Genomic DNA, 13,353 nt, shown 5'->3' on the forward strand with positions numbered 1-13,353 from the left:
ATTGTGATCTCCCTTCCAGTTTTTCATGATTCCTTTGAAATAGATTCATTCTTTAGTCTACCAGCTCTCCCATCCTTCTTAATATCATCAACAGATGAACAAGCTTACTTTTATCATTAAATTCCTTGATGAAAATACAAAGAAGATATTCTATGACAGTTTGCCTGTGTTTCATTAGATTCTTATGTTCTAATTTCTGTCATTTGAAACAATTTTTTGGGTGAACTCAGCAGTTGGCTGCATATCATGAAATGTCTAAAAAGGAATCCGATAGCCTCCCATTGGTGAGTAATCATATCCTATTAATGGTAGCAACCAACACTGTGGAGTACTTGCCATGTGCCATAATCTCCTCATAGTCACACCAGAGGCAGGTAGTGTTGGGGTCCCCATTTCTGCAGATGAGGACGATGAGATTTAAGAAGTCAGACTGCCTGCTCATGATCACGCAGCTAGGGAGTGGTGGACGCAGATGACACTCCGTCTGAGTTCACAGTCTCACCTCGCTATAGTGTACTTGCCGACTAATAAGTTTTCAATAGCTTGATATGAATTCTGGCATTTTCATGCAATAGTGAGTTTTAAAGTTTGTTTTTCGTTAAATGACTGTTATTTGTTGAAACAGAGGACACTTTGCTGAGTTGCTGAGTTACTGGCAGTTTGTTGGCAAAGACAAAAGCGCGATGGCAGGGGAGTACTTTGATTCCTTGAAGCAGTATGAGAAAAACTGTGAAGGCGAGGAGAACATGATATGCTTAGCCGACCTTTATGAAACCCTGGGGCGATTTCTCAAGGATCTAGGCCTTCTCAGTCAGGTAACTTCAGGAGGGACTCAGAGACAGTGAGGGTTTTCGTGTTCCTCTTCTGTCCTTTCTAGGAGTTAATTCAGCTTTCAGTGTTTTGCTAATCTGATGGCAGATTTTACAGCATTCCACTCACTTTAATCGGCCTTTAACCTTTTTTCCCCTCAGGCTGTGGTGCCTTTGCAGAGGTCTCTAGAAATTCGAGAAACGGCTTTAGATCCAGATCACCCAAGAGTAGCTCAGTCCCTCCACCAGCTAGCAAGTGTGTACGTGCAATGGAAGAAGTTTGGCAATGCAGAACAGCTGTATAAACAGGCACTGGAAATCTCAGAAAACGCCTATGGTGCGGACCATCCACAGATTGCTCGTGAACTTGAGGCACTTGCAACTTTGTACCAGAAACAAAATAAGTAAGATTTAGATCAGTAATGCTTTGGTTTTATGATGGGGAGTTGACAGTTCTTCACATACTTATGTGGTAGGCTTTGTTCTGTGGCTGTGTACTTATCCTATATTCTTTTGAATCTACCATGTTCAAATATTATTCTTCATCTGGGTCTTCACGGGGTAAACAGAAAATTAGAACTACAAGATTCATCTCTGTTTGAAGATGCGTGGAGGATAGAGCGTGGACTTCTAGTCATATAGTTGGGTTTGAATCCAGGCTCCTTCACTGACTATATTGAGTGCGTTACTAATACAAGGGCGGCATTGCCCGTGAGCCAAATGCAGATGGCCCCCAGGTTTGTAAATAAGGTTGTATGGGAACACAGCCACATTTCTTCATTTACATATTGTCTATGGTTGCTTCCATGCTGCAATAGCAGAGTTCCATAGATGCAACAGAGACCACGTTGCCCACAAAGCCTAAAATTTTACTATCTACCCCTTTACAGAGAAAGTGTGCTGATCCCGGGTATAATAAAAAGTCTCTCATATCTGTTAGGTACCCACGGAGTGGCATCTCATCCTCTATCAGAAATCATTTCTTTTGCTCCATCATAAGGGATACATAGTGGAATTTTTTCTTTTAACTTCCAGAAGTATCGTTTCACACAAATTTCACGTTTACATTTGACCAAAAATTAGCCTGTGCAGAAGAAGGTAATATAGCAAACTAAAATTTTGGGTTTGCATTTAGTTAGGTTGCCCTTTAGAGATTCAAAATGAGTTAAATCAGTTAAAAATATTTAAATGTCAGCTATTTGGAGGTCTAGATTTATTTTATTTGTTAGATTTTGTGTTATGAAGGTTTTTGTGAAAGATTTTTAATTCCATATCACTATCACTTCTAGAAATAATGCTGTATTTAATAGCCAAAAAAGGCTTCACACTAGTGAAGTGTGATACTTTGGACATATGTTTCTTTTGTTTGACTTAAATTTACTTTTTTTTTTTTTTTTTTTTTAAGATATGAGCAAGCTGAACATTTTAGGAAAAAATCCTTTAAAATTCGTCAGAAAGCTACAAGGAAAAAAGGCAACTTGGTAATGAAAGATTTTTTTTGTGTTGTGTTTTGAACCAAAGAGGATACGAGCATCTCTGAATATCATAACATAGATGCATAAACCAGAGATGTTTAAGATCTTTAGGTTTTAAAGTGACTTCTAGAAAAGTACTGATTAACGTTTTCTTATTTATGTGTTTAAATATTAGTATTACTGAGAAGAACAACTCAGTAGACTTTTATAAAGTGGAACTTGGGGCGGGCCCAGTGTAGTGGTTAAGTTCGCACGCTCCACTGCAGTGGCCTGGGGTTTTCGGGTTCAGATCTCAGGCACGGACCTATGCACCGCTTATCAAGCCATCCTGTGGCAGGTGTCCCACATATAAAGTAGAGGAAGATGGGCACGGAAGATCCTCAGCAAAAAGAGGAGGATTGACAACAGATGTTAGCTCAGGGCTGATCTTCCTCAATAACAACAAAAAAATAGTGGAACTATATAGTGTGGGAATCATTTTGCAATGTATACTTATATCAAATCACCATGTTGTACACCTTAAACTTAACAATGTTATATGTCAATTATATATCAATAAAGTTGGGAAAATTTTTTTTTTAATGTTTAAAAATGGAACTATAAAGTTAACTTGAAGGTTAGATTTTGGAAGATGGACTTTGAAGCTGCTTCAATTCTTTTCTTTAAAGGATTGGAAAAGGGAATAAAAGAAATTGAGTTAACATTTTATGTTAGATTCAAATGTGAAGAAATTCTTGCTTTTGAGCACAAAAATTTTTTTCATTTTTCTAAGCTGCTGATAAAACCTAAATATAGCATGTTTAACTTAAAATTCTTTGTGCAATTTTTTTATTGAAATATATTTGACATATAACACTGTGTAAATTTTTAAGGTGTACAACATGTTGATTTGATACATTTGTATATTGTATCATGGTTACCATTGTAGCAATAGTTAGCACCTCTATCACGTCATATAATTATCATTTCTTTTTTGTGGTGGGAATGATTAAGATCTGGTCTCTCAGCAAGTTTGATGATTATAATACAGTATTATTGTCTATATTCACTATACTGTGCATTCAATCTCCACGACTTATTTTTCTGCTAGTTGCAAGTACTATGTGCAGTTTTAAGTACCTGGTGTTCAAGTGTTTAGCAACGGGGTTGGTAAATGTCTGCAAGTTAATTCTGTCTCCTGATCTTTTTGAACTACTTTGGGATTCAATTCACTTTTCTAAAATATCTCATAATCGTTTTCACAAAATAGTTTTTAATGAATTTTAGAATGTGATGCCATGTGGACGTATGTGTATTTTCAATAACCATTAAATTAATTCAGCTTGCTACTTAAAATTATTGTAACTTACTTTAAAGGGACCTAAAGGAGAAAGGAGTTTTTAGAACCCCAGTATATTGCTTCAGAATTAGACTGCGCTTACTGAGTGATTGTTGTGAATTTTTTGTGTCTGCTCCAGTATGGATTTGCCCTTTTACGTAGACGGGCCCTACAGTTAGAAGAGCTAACGTTAGGTAAGGACACACCTGACAATGCTCGGACTCTCAATGAACTGGGCGTTCTCTACTATCTTCAGAATAACCTAGAGTGAGTACCATGGTGTTAATAAGAAAAACAGTATCCATTTTGTCTCTTAGATGCAAAGCTGTTTTACATTTCTATCAAGTCAAGCTAGAAAAAATTGATAGAAACCATGCCAAATTTCGTGTATGCTATTATGTTAATAAGGTAGCCACACTTAAGAAAGACCTTGGCATTTTCTCTATTGTTTCCTTTTGCACTGTTTCTTTAGCAACTAAAAAGTTATTCTGTAGCTTCCCTAGTATGTTTTATATGTTTATGAAAAATGAGTTTGTGTATATATTGTACATGAGACCTCGCAGAAGAGGAATCCTGGGACTAAGGGAGAATAAAGGAAAGAATGTAGATGGCTGCTAGTTTTAGTCTTAGTTTTTTTGGATTTAAAAGATGTAAAAAGGTATTAATATTTATACTTTCTGAAAAAGAAATGTTTTTGGACTTCTTTGGATGTCTGTAAAATATAATAAATTGGACACTTTTTTTTATTTTTTTTTCAGAATTTTTTTTTTTTTTTTTTTTTTTTTTTGTGAGGAACATCAGCCCTGAGCTAATATCTGCCAATCTTCCTCCTTTTGTTGAGGAAGACTGGCCCTGGGCCAACATCCATGCCCATCTTCCCCTACTTTATGTGGGACGCCGCCACAGCACGGCTCGACAAGCAGTGCGTCGGTGTGCACGCGGAATCCAAACCTGTGAAGCCCGGGCCGCCGCAGCGGAGCACGCACACTTAACCACTTGCGCCACCGGCCGGCCCCTGGACACTTTTGATAACAGAAAAATGTAACAAATATTTAGCCCACTTCACAAAGAGTTCTTTTATTAAAAATTATTTATGCATTCATCCATTGATGGGCACTTAGGTTGCTTCCAAGTCTTGGCTGTTGTGAATAATGCTGCAGTGAACATAGGGGTGCATATATTTTTTTGAATTAGTGTTTTTGTGTTCTTTTGTTAAATACCCAGAAGTAGAATAACCGGATCATATGGTGTTTCCATTTTTAATTTTTCGAGAAATCTCCATACTGTTTTCCATAGTGGCTGCACCAGGTTACATTCCCACCAGCAGTGTATGAGTGTTCCCTTTTCTTCACATCTTCTCCAACACTTGTTATTTCTTGTCTTTTTAATAATAGCCATCTGACAGCCATGAGGTGATATCTCATTGTAGTTTTGATTTGCATTTTCCTGATTAGTGATGTTGAACATCTTTTCATATGCCTGTTGGCCATCTGTGTATCTTCTTTAGAAAAATGTCTGTTCATATCCTCTGCCCATTTTTTGATCAAGTTGTTTGTTTTCTGTTTTTGAGTTGTGAGTTCTTTATATATTTTGGATATTAACCCCTTATCGGACATATGATTTGCAAATATCTTCTGATAAATAAGATGTGAGATATATATATATATATATATATATATCCATCCACAATGGAATATCACTTAGCCATTAAAAAAGATGAAATTTTGCCATTTGCAACAGCATGGGTGGACCTTGAGGGTATTATGCTAAGTGAAATAAGTCAGACTGAGAAAGATAGTTACTGTATGATTTCACTCATATGTGGAAGTTAACTAATACATAGATGACTGATGGCAACTAGACTTTTGGTGATGAACATGATGCAGTCTATACTGAAGTCGAAATATAATGATGTACACCTGAAATTTATATAATGTTATAAACCAATGTTACCTCAATAAAAAAAAATTAGTACTAACTCCAAAGGGAGAAAGAGTGAATACCAAAATCTTTTGTTTGAGTTAGGTCTAATAATATTACAGGTATGAAAAGTTTGTTTTGGAAAATATTTATGGGCTTGTCTTTAAGGAGAAGTGGAGAATTGAGGCAATCATCCAAATACTTGAGGCCCTCACACTATCAGGAAAGCATTTTTAAGTTTTGGGAAGGAATGAGGGGTGGGAAAGAGAGAGAGAACGTTGAGCTGAATCTTTCATTTTAACTCTCTTGGATTTAAGAATAAAAGCACTTCAGTTCTCCACCTAACTAGGGCTAGGGATTCTGACTTCTAGAGAATAAATTGTTTAAATCATTTTGGGGTTTTTTTCATAGAACAGCTGACCAGTTTCTGAAGCGTTCCTTAGAAATGAGGGAGCGAGTTCTAGGACCAGATCACCCTGACTGTGCCCAGTCTTTGAATAATCTGGCAGCTCTATGCAATGAAAAGAAACAGTATGATAAAGCGGAAGAACTTTATGAAAGAGCTTTAGACATTCGGAGGCGAGCATTAGCTCCTGATCACCCTTCTTTGGCTTATACGGTGAAGCATCTTGCAATCTTGTATAAGAAAATGGTAAGTAATCCTTGGCATGCTTACACATGTGTTTTATAATATATCAGTGAAGCCATAATTACTATCAGCAAAATAATTTGTCTTCTGATGGGTAGATTATTTTCTATGAGCTTTTAAATCATAATGATTTAATTTTTTAACAAATAGCCGAGTTGGAACATTTAAAAATATTATTTCAGACTTAACTAAATTAAAGTACAAGTTTGGTTTTGTTAAAATACTTTCCAAATATGAGTGCATTCATCAGCATTCTAATTAGAACTTATTCTTAGATTACATTTCAGAAGTTCTAAATTCAGCCAGTATTCAGTTGCTGTGTTAAGCTACTATAAAACAACAAATCACACAATTGTCAGGGCTGAAGTAGTCTTTGTAGTTGATTAAATGAGCATTTTAATTTCACTCTTTCTTTTCTTTGCCTACAGTTAAATGTAACCATTCTTTGACATAGGGTTCTAGCCTGACTGATGTTTGTAATTTTTATAGCTTTTCTCCCAAAAATTGCCAGAGAATTCTGCTTTAATTTAGTGCAGTCACAGGGCTGCATAGACTGTTGTTAGACTTTGCTCCTGAGACCCTCGCTGGTCATCTGGCACTGAAGTTGCTGTTTTAGTAAGAAGGAGCTGTTGTTGCTATTTCTGCCCAACTTTCAAGTAAAGAAGAAATAATTAGAAAAATCTGGAAGGGATTTGGTGGGAAATTAATTTTTATTTTGATGCCATCTCTAAATTATATATAGTGGCAAACATACTTGAACTGGAATGTTTTTACTTCACCAGAAACAGTAATAATGGGTGATCCTAAAGGGCTTTCTGAATTATCATAGAAAATGTTTTTATATTCAATATAGCTTTACTTACATATTCTATTAGATTTCAGTTATCTATAAACTTAATCATTAAACTGGAGGAAATGCTTCTGAATTTTTTTTCCCTTAAAATTACTGTTTAATACAAAATTTTATTTATGGAAAAAGTTCTGATCAGATAGTATTTATTGCTTTAATATTTTTGTTAGACTTCACTTTTGTTTTTTAGGGGAAACTTGACAAAGCTGTACCTTTGTATGAGCTGGCTGTCGAAATTCGGCAGAAATCCTTTGGCCCAAAGCACCCTAGTGTGGCGACTGCCTTGGTGAACTTAGCTGTTCTCCATAGCCAAATGGTAAGTTCCTACACTTCAACTCTTTATAAATGAATGGTTTTAAGGTATGAAATATAGGTAAACATAAATTAGATATGCCACAGTAAAAATACTTAAAGGAAATTTAAGATTATTTACTAATGCTTCCTTTAGTGGGGAAATTATTGAAGTTACATTTGTAAGATAGTCCTTTCCTCTTAAACACCGACTCAGTGTTTAGTTCATTTTTAAGTTCTGGAGACTCCCTACATCTCTATATCCAATATTGTCTTTAAGCTGTGGCATTTGCCTGTGATGGCTGAGAAACAAGTATGGTACCCACTGGGCAATAAAGAAACAGGTTTGTGCTTATATAATTGGATTAAGGTCAATGGTTACCAAGCCAGGTCTAAAACTTGGGTTTCTGACTGTTATACTGCTTCTCCCGTTATGATTATTCTTAAATTAATCTATCTACATCTTGTAGGAGGATATTAACATTTTTAAAGTGCTTACCCAAGTAGGTCAGCTTAGTCTAGAATATATTAGTAGCAATTTTAGAAACCCAGTGTGTTCAAGTGAGCATTGTTACTTTTTTTCAACAAGAAAAAACACACTGAAGCCTTGCCATTATATGAAAGAGCATTAAAGATTTACGAAGACAGCCTGGGTCGGATGCATCCTCGAGTTGGAGAAACATTAAAAAATTTAGCTGTGCTTAGGTAAGAATTTTTGGTTTTCCTCATACAGCCCGACTCCCTTTTAGAACACCTTTGGCTCATCATAGAACAACACAAAATATTTATTGCTGAATATGTTTTTTCTTGGAGGGTGGAGGGGTTGTTATTGGTTGATCTACTTCAAAGTAGTATCCAGAAGTGAAATGAATGCTGCCTGATCTATTTGGTAGGAATGTATCATGACAAATAGTGAAGGATTGTTTACATTTGCAACTAACTGGCTCTGGGGGTAGGGTAATTTGCTGTCCTCAGAGCTAATTTACCGTTAAGTACATGTTGACTTTGTGTTTATCTCAGGATGCAGAGGATACCTAACTTCCCTTAGCAATCTCACTGCATCCATTACAACATGGTCTTAATGGTGTCCATGAGACACTGAAATGTTCCTTAGCAGTACAGATAGAAAGGAGAATAGTTTGGGTATTCTATTATAATGGTCTGCCTGAGTGAATGCACTGGAAAAAACGAGCAGTTATTCACAACTTGTTTTTCTGTATCGTATAAGGTCATTTAGAATTAAGAGGTTACATTCTTTAAGAATTTTTCTCTCTCAAAGCTATGAAGAAGGGGATTTTGAAAAAGCCGCTGAACTATACAAAAGGGCAATGGAAATAAAAGAAGCAGAAACATCACTTTTGGGTGGAAAAGCTCCTTCCAGACACTCATCAAGTGGAGATACATTTAGCTTAAAAACAACCCATTCTCCTAATGTTTTCCTTCATCAGGGACAAAGGTAATAGCAGCAATTACAATTCATTGCAAATACACCTTAGGATAAAATAATTAAGAAACATTTGGATCATTAGAATTTAAAACATTAAAAATATTTTTAAGAAAATTTATTTTTGTGTGCTTTAACTGATATTTGTATGAAAAGTGTATTGGACTGTATTGAAGTTTGTGTCATGATTGTGTCAATTTTAGTTGTTTAAAAAAATTAACTATTGTATGGGATCCAAGGATGTAAACATATGAGAATCCTAAAATGACATGAAGAATTGATCATGAAGAGTGGATTGGGCTCTGGTCAACAAGAGCTGGCAGAGCAGTTAAGACGAGTTCAAGAATTCCATGATTCTTTTCATCTCTCAAAAGCTACTTTAGCCTCACCATTCCTTGTCTTGCTTTTCAGCAGTAGTCTGGCCCCATTCTCTACCTCAAAGAAAAGTTTCAAGGAATAAAGGGATAATGTTTACGAAAAGTATGAATTGTCTTCTGTAAAATGAATAACAGAAATCTGACTGCTATATATTTTTTTATTCTACCTTTTCCTTGAGCAGATTGGCCCAAGCCCTCTGCTTTCTGTGCTCTCTACATTGTATTGTTTTACTATGTAATATGTACCTGCACAATCTGAAGTCATTCATGCAGTAGCAAATCAAGCTCTTTGGCATTCTTTGACCTTTCCCAAAAGATGGACATAACATTCTCCTCACGTCTTAAATGGCCTAAATCTGTCTACATTTTTCTCAAACTCAAATGAGTCTGCCATTTTACACTGAAAATTAAGTATTTTTTAGATTTTATAAATATTGCCACATTTTGGATATTGTTTTGTATCATTTATATATTTGTATATAATAAAATCTTCAATTTTAATACTTGTAAGATTCCGATATGTATTAATTGTAAAGGTGAAAGATGTAATAACCATGCTTCACCATTTTAAAATAAAAGCACAAGTTTTTTCCCACTCTAGTTTATACAAGAGGGTTATGTTTACATAATTAAGAAATACGTTGAACATTACAATTTGAATGTTGTCAATATTCACTGAGTAGTTTGCTCAGCTTGAGCTTCGTTGACTCCATAGGATTTTGGTTAACGTGAAGGCTTGATTACTCACAGGATGGCCCATGAACCAGGATCAGCAGCACTACCTGGGAGCTTATTAAAAAGTCAAACTCTTGGGGCCGGCCTGGTGGCGTAGCGGTTAAGTGCTTGCACTCCACTTGGGCGGCCCGGGGCTTGCAGGTTCGGATCCCAGGCATGCACTGGCTTCTCAAGCTATGCTGTGACGGCGTCCCATATAAAGTAGAGGAAGATGGGCACAGATGTTAGCCCAGGGCCAATCTTCCTCACCAAAAAAGAGGAATGGCATTGGATGTTAGCTCAGGGCTAATCTTACACACACATACACGCACACACACACACACACTTCAGACTGTTGAGCCTCCTGAGCCTCATCCCCAGAGCTACTGAATCAGAATCTGCAGTATAGCTAGATTCCCAGGTGATTCACATGCATATAGGTTTGAGAAGCGATGATCTAACTCTAAGGCACTATATTGGTGACTTAAATTAGGTAGGATCTTAGGAGTATTCTTCTTCCCTCTTTTGGGAGAAGTTCAAGAGGAAAAAAAGAAGATAAAATAAGACTATAACACATCTTTCTGGGTTTGCCAGCTGTGAAAGGCATAAAGCAACTGAATTCACAAATATACCAGACATTGATTTTAGAATTAAGCTATGAGAGTTTAAAATTTATTTACTGGTATAAGTAATTTAATACATAAGTAATATTAAGTTTAAATGCCTTAAAAAACTGCTTTAGGAAATAATCTGAGATTGATATTCTAGGAGAACCTTGAAAAATGGAAAAACTAGCAAAAGAATAATATGCATTTATTCCTTGTTCCTACAAAATTTGGACTTGAAAAACATACAAAAAGAACTTGTAATATTATTCAAAATTCATTAATTACAGTTGGTGGATGATGACTATTTCAAAAGATTTAAGTTTAAATAGAATTTTTAAAACTATATTTTGATCTTACTACTTATTGCACTACCAACTCAAATGTTTTCATGTAGAATGCCTGCTTAAAAAGATAAAAACAGCTGGGACAGACAGTTGTGTATATCTGAGGTTCTCATATAGGAATATTATGTTCACATTAATCCACACCTTCACAATGAAAAAGGTAGCTTTCAGACAACTCAATTATAAATCTGAATTGGTAGGATCCAAATTCTGGTAGTTATAATTTTCATTCATTAATACTTTACAGAAAGAAATATGAAAAAAAAACCCATGTGATGGGCGGGGGTCAAAGCTTCCTTAATAAATAAATAGTTATTACCTTTCTTTGTTGGTCAGCGTGTTTGTAGATATTCAGGGAGTATTTGTATGTGAAGAAACCCATAATACATATTTTCTTTACTACATAAAACATTTGAGTAGTAGTATAAATTAACTTCCCATTAACAACGAGGAAGGGATTAAAGTTGAATATATTGTTTTACTATAATTTAGAGCCTTTGTGCTAAGGCAATTTTGAGAGTGTTTCCATCTTTCACATTAGAAACAATAGTGTTTATCAATCTGGTCAGGCACTATAGGTTTATTTAGTAATGTAAAATTCAGTGCTGACTAATCTGTCATAATCAGCTGCCAACATATACAAGTTTTCCTGGCATGCAGACAGTCTAGAGCACTCTAGGTTGCAAAAGATAGCTTTTACGAGATTTCTTCTGGTAAAATAATCCAATAACTATTTTTAAATGAAAGATAATCAGACAAAAAAATTAGATAACTTAGGTAAGATTTGGTATAAGACACCAGCAGTGTGCAGTGCCAAGTTAAGAGCAGAAAAAAGGTCTTTAGAAGATGGTGAGTTCTAGCTATTATACTCTATCAAACTATAAAATAATTTTAAGTTATAAGTAAAGCCTTAACAATGTCAATTAGTGTACCAGAGGTTCCAAAAGAACGGGATTTAGAAAGACTGTTTTTTTGAAATTCTAAAACATCTCTAGTAACTAGAAAAGTTCTCTTACAGATGAATACACTAAATTTTTAAAAAATGGCAAATGCCCTACCAAGGCAACATAAATAAGTTTCAAGGCCAGAAAAACCATCCCCGTACTTTCCTGACATCACTCTAAACATAAGAATCACAATACGATCCACGAATCTCCAAACTAATACGTTGAACATATTTGATATTTGGAGCTTTCTAAAATCAGTTTTTAGAACTTTATTTTACAAGTGGGGAATACACTTTTAACTTTTTACTAACATTTTCCCCCTAGAGATACAATTTAGACCTTCTTATCGTCAAAGCAAAAAAATCATCAAAATAGATTAGCATAGTAACAGCCTATGGATAATGGTTACACATGCATATTCTTTATTGGTCTCCAAACCATTGGGAATTTATTTTAACCAAGGCTCTCTAAGCCTTCCTTATTTGAATGCAACTACAGAGAAAACTAGTTTACCAATTTATGATGTACTGGTCACGATCAGGGAAAATAATACACTCTTCCAGTGAAATAAATACGTCAGTCATTGCAGAGGCAATTTAGGCCTCTTTTATGCCCACTATCCAGGACAAACCCTTGCCAATGTCTAATTACCTAGGGAATCAAATTTAAATGAAATAAAGTATTCAGAAGGTAGCCCATATGATGGGTATAATCTAGATGATCTTAGCCTAAATTTATCCCTTGCTCCTCAAAGTACAGTGACTCCAGATATATGCTGCACAACTGCAGTGATTTCTTTTCCCTGGTCAGTGCAGAAATATAATTTCTAATTCCTAGAAGTGTATTTGTCTATCCATGAAGAAAGCTTCCTTTTACCTGCCTTTGTCTTGTTTTGAATATATAAATCACAGGTTTACAGACTTTTCCAGTGACTACATTTCAGCCTGTATTTCATCAGGAAACATTTGGGAGGATGTTTTTTTTTTTATAGGTTAACTATTGTTGGCCAAGTTAGTAATAGTGGGCAGTTTTCTTGTAGAGAGGAATTCCAAACACAAAGAGTAGCTGCCTGCCAGCTCTAATCAACAAGTTGTACCTCTTGTCCTTTTCCCTATATTTGAGGACCACATACTATTTTATTGTCCATGGCCTCAGGCAACAGACCACAAAGGATTATTGGAAAGAAAAGGAATAGAGCATCAGATTGGTCCTTTCTTCCCACCCCTCCCACAAGCCCAAAACATTTCAATGGGTAAATTTTCAGTAAGATTTACAACTGCCTACAATAATCCTTTGAAGTTGTTTTTGTTTTTTTCTGAGGAAGATTCGCTCTGAGCTAACATCTGTGCCAGTCTTCCTCTATTTTTTAATGTGTGGGCTGCCAGCACAGGATGGCTGCTAACAGAGCAGTGTAAGTCTGCGCCCAGGAAGTGAACCTGGGCTGCCGAAGCAGAGTGCGCTAAACTTAGCCACTAACCCACCAGGGCTGCCCCTGAAGTTTTCTTACTAGAATGAAACATGAGTTTTAAGAGAGTTACTGATTTAGTGTTGGGGTGGGGGAACAATAAGCAACAGTCACAGAATTTTCAAAAAGTATAACAATTCAG

At 35.7% G+C, this 13,353-nt stretch overlaps 1 protein-coding gene across 2 annotated transcripts in view; it reads left to right on the forward strand.

The window, feature by feature from the left end:
* The window catches only part of NPHP3 (nephrocystin 3), a 37,915-nt gene extending 28,281 nt beyond the window's left edge, over window positions 1-9,634 (forward strand). For both annotated transcript variants that reach the window (XM_058553017.1, XM_058553026.1), the window contains 8 exons: window positions 626-815; window positions 972-1,213; window positions 2,215-2,290; window positions 3,742-3,869; window positions 5,934-6,174; window positions 7,212-7,337; window positions 7,902-8,017; window positions 8,592-9,634. In XM_058553017.1, the coding sequence (XP_058409000.1) occupies window positions 626-815; window positions 972-1,213; window positions 2,215-2,290; window positions 3,742-3,869; window positions 5,934-6,174; window positions 7,212-7,337; window positions 7,902-8,017; window positions 8,592-8,772 (1,300 nt within the window). In that variant the 3' untranslated portion in view covers window positions 8,773-9,634. The remainder of the gene's footprint in view (window positions 1-625; window positions 816-971; window positions 1,214-2,214; window positions 2,291-3,741; window positions 3,870-5,933; window positions 6,175-7,211; window positions 7,338-7,901; window positions 8,018-8,591) is intronic.
* The last annotated feature ends 3,719 nt before the right edge of the window (window positions 9,635-13,353 follow it).

Source organism: Diceros bicornis, chromosome 2, assembly GCF_020826845.1.
Source record: "Diceros bicornis minor isolate mBicDic1 chromosome 2, mDicBic1.mat.cur, whole genome shotgun sequence".
Taxonomy (NCBI): Eukaryota; Metazoa; Chordata; class Mammalia; order Perissodactyla; family Rhinocerotidae; genus Diceros; species Diceros bicornis.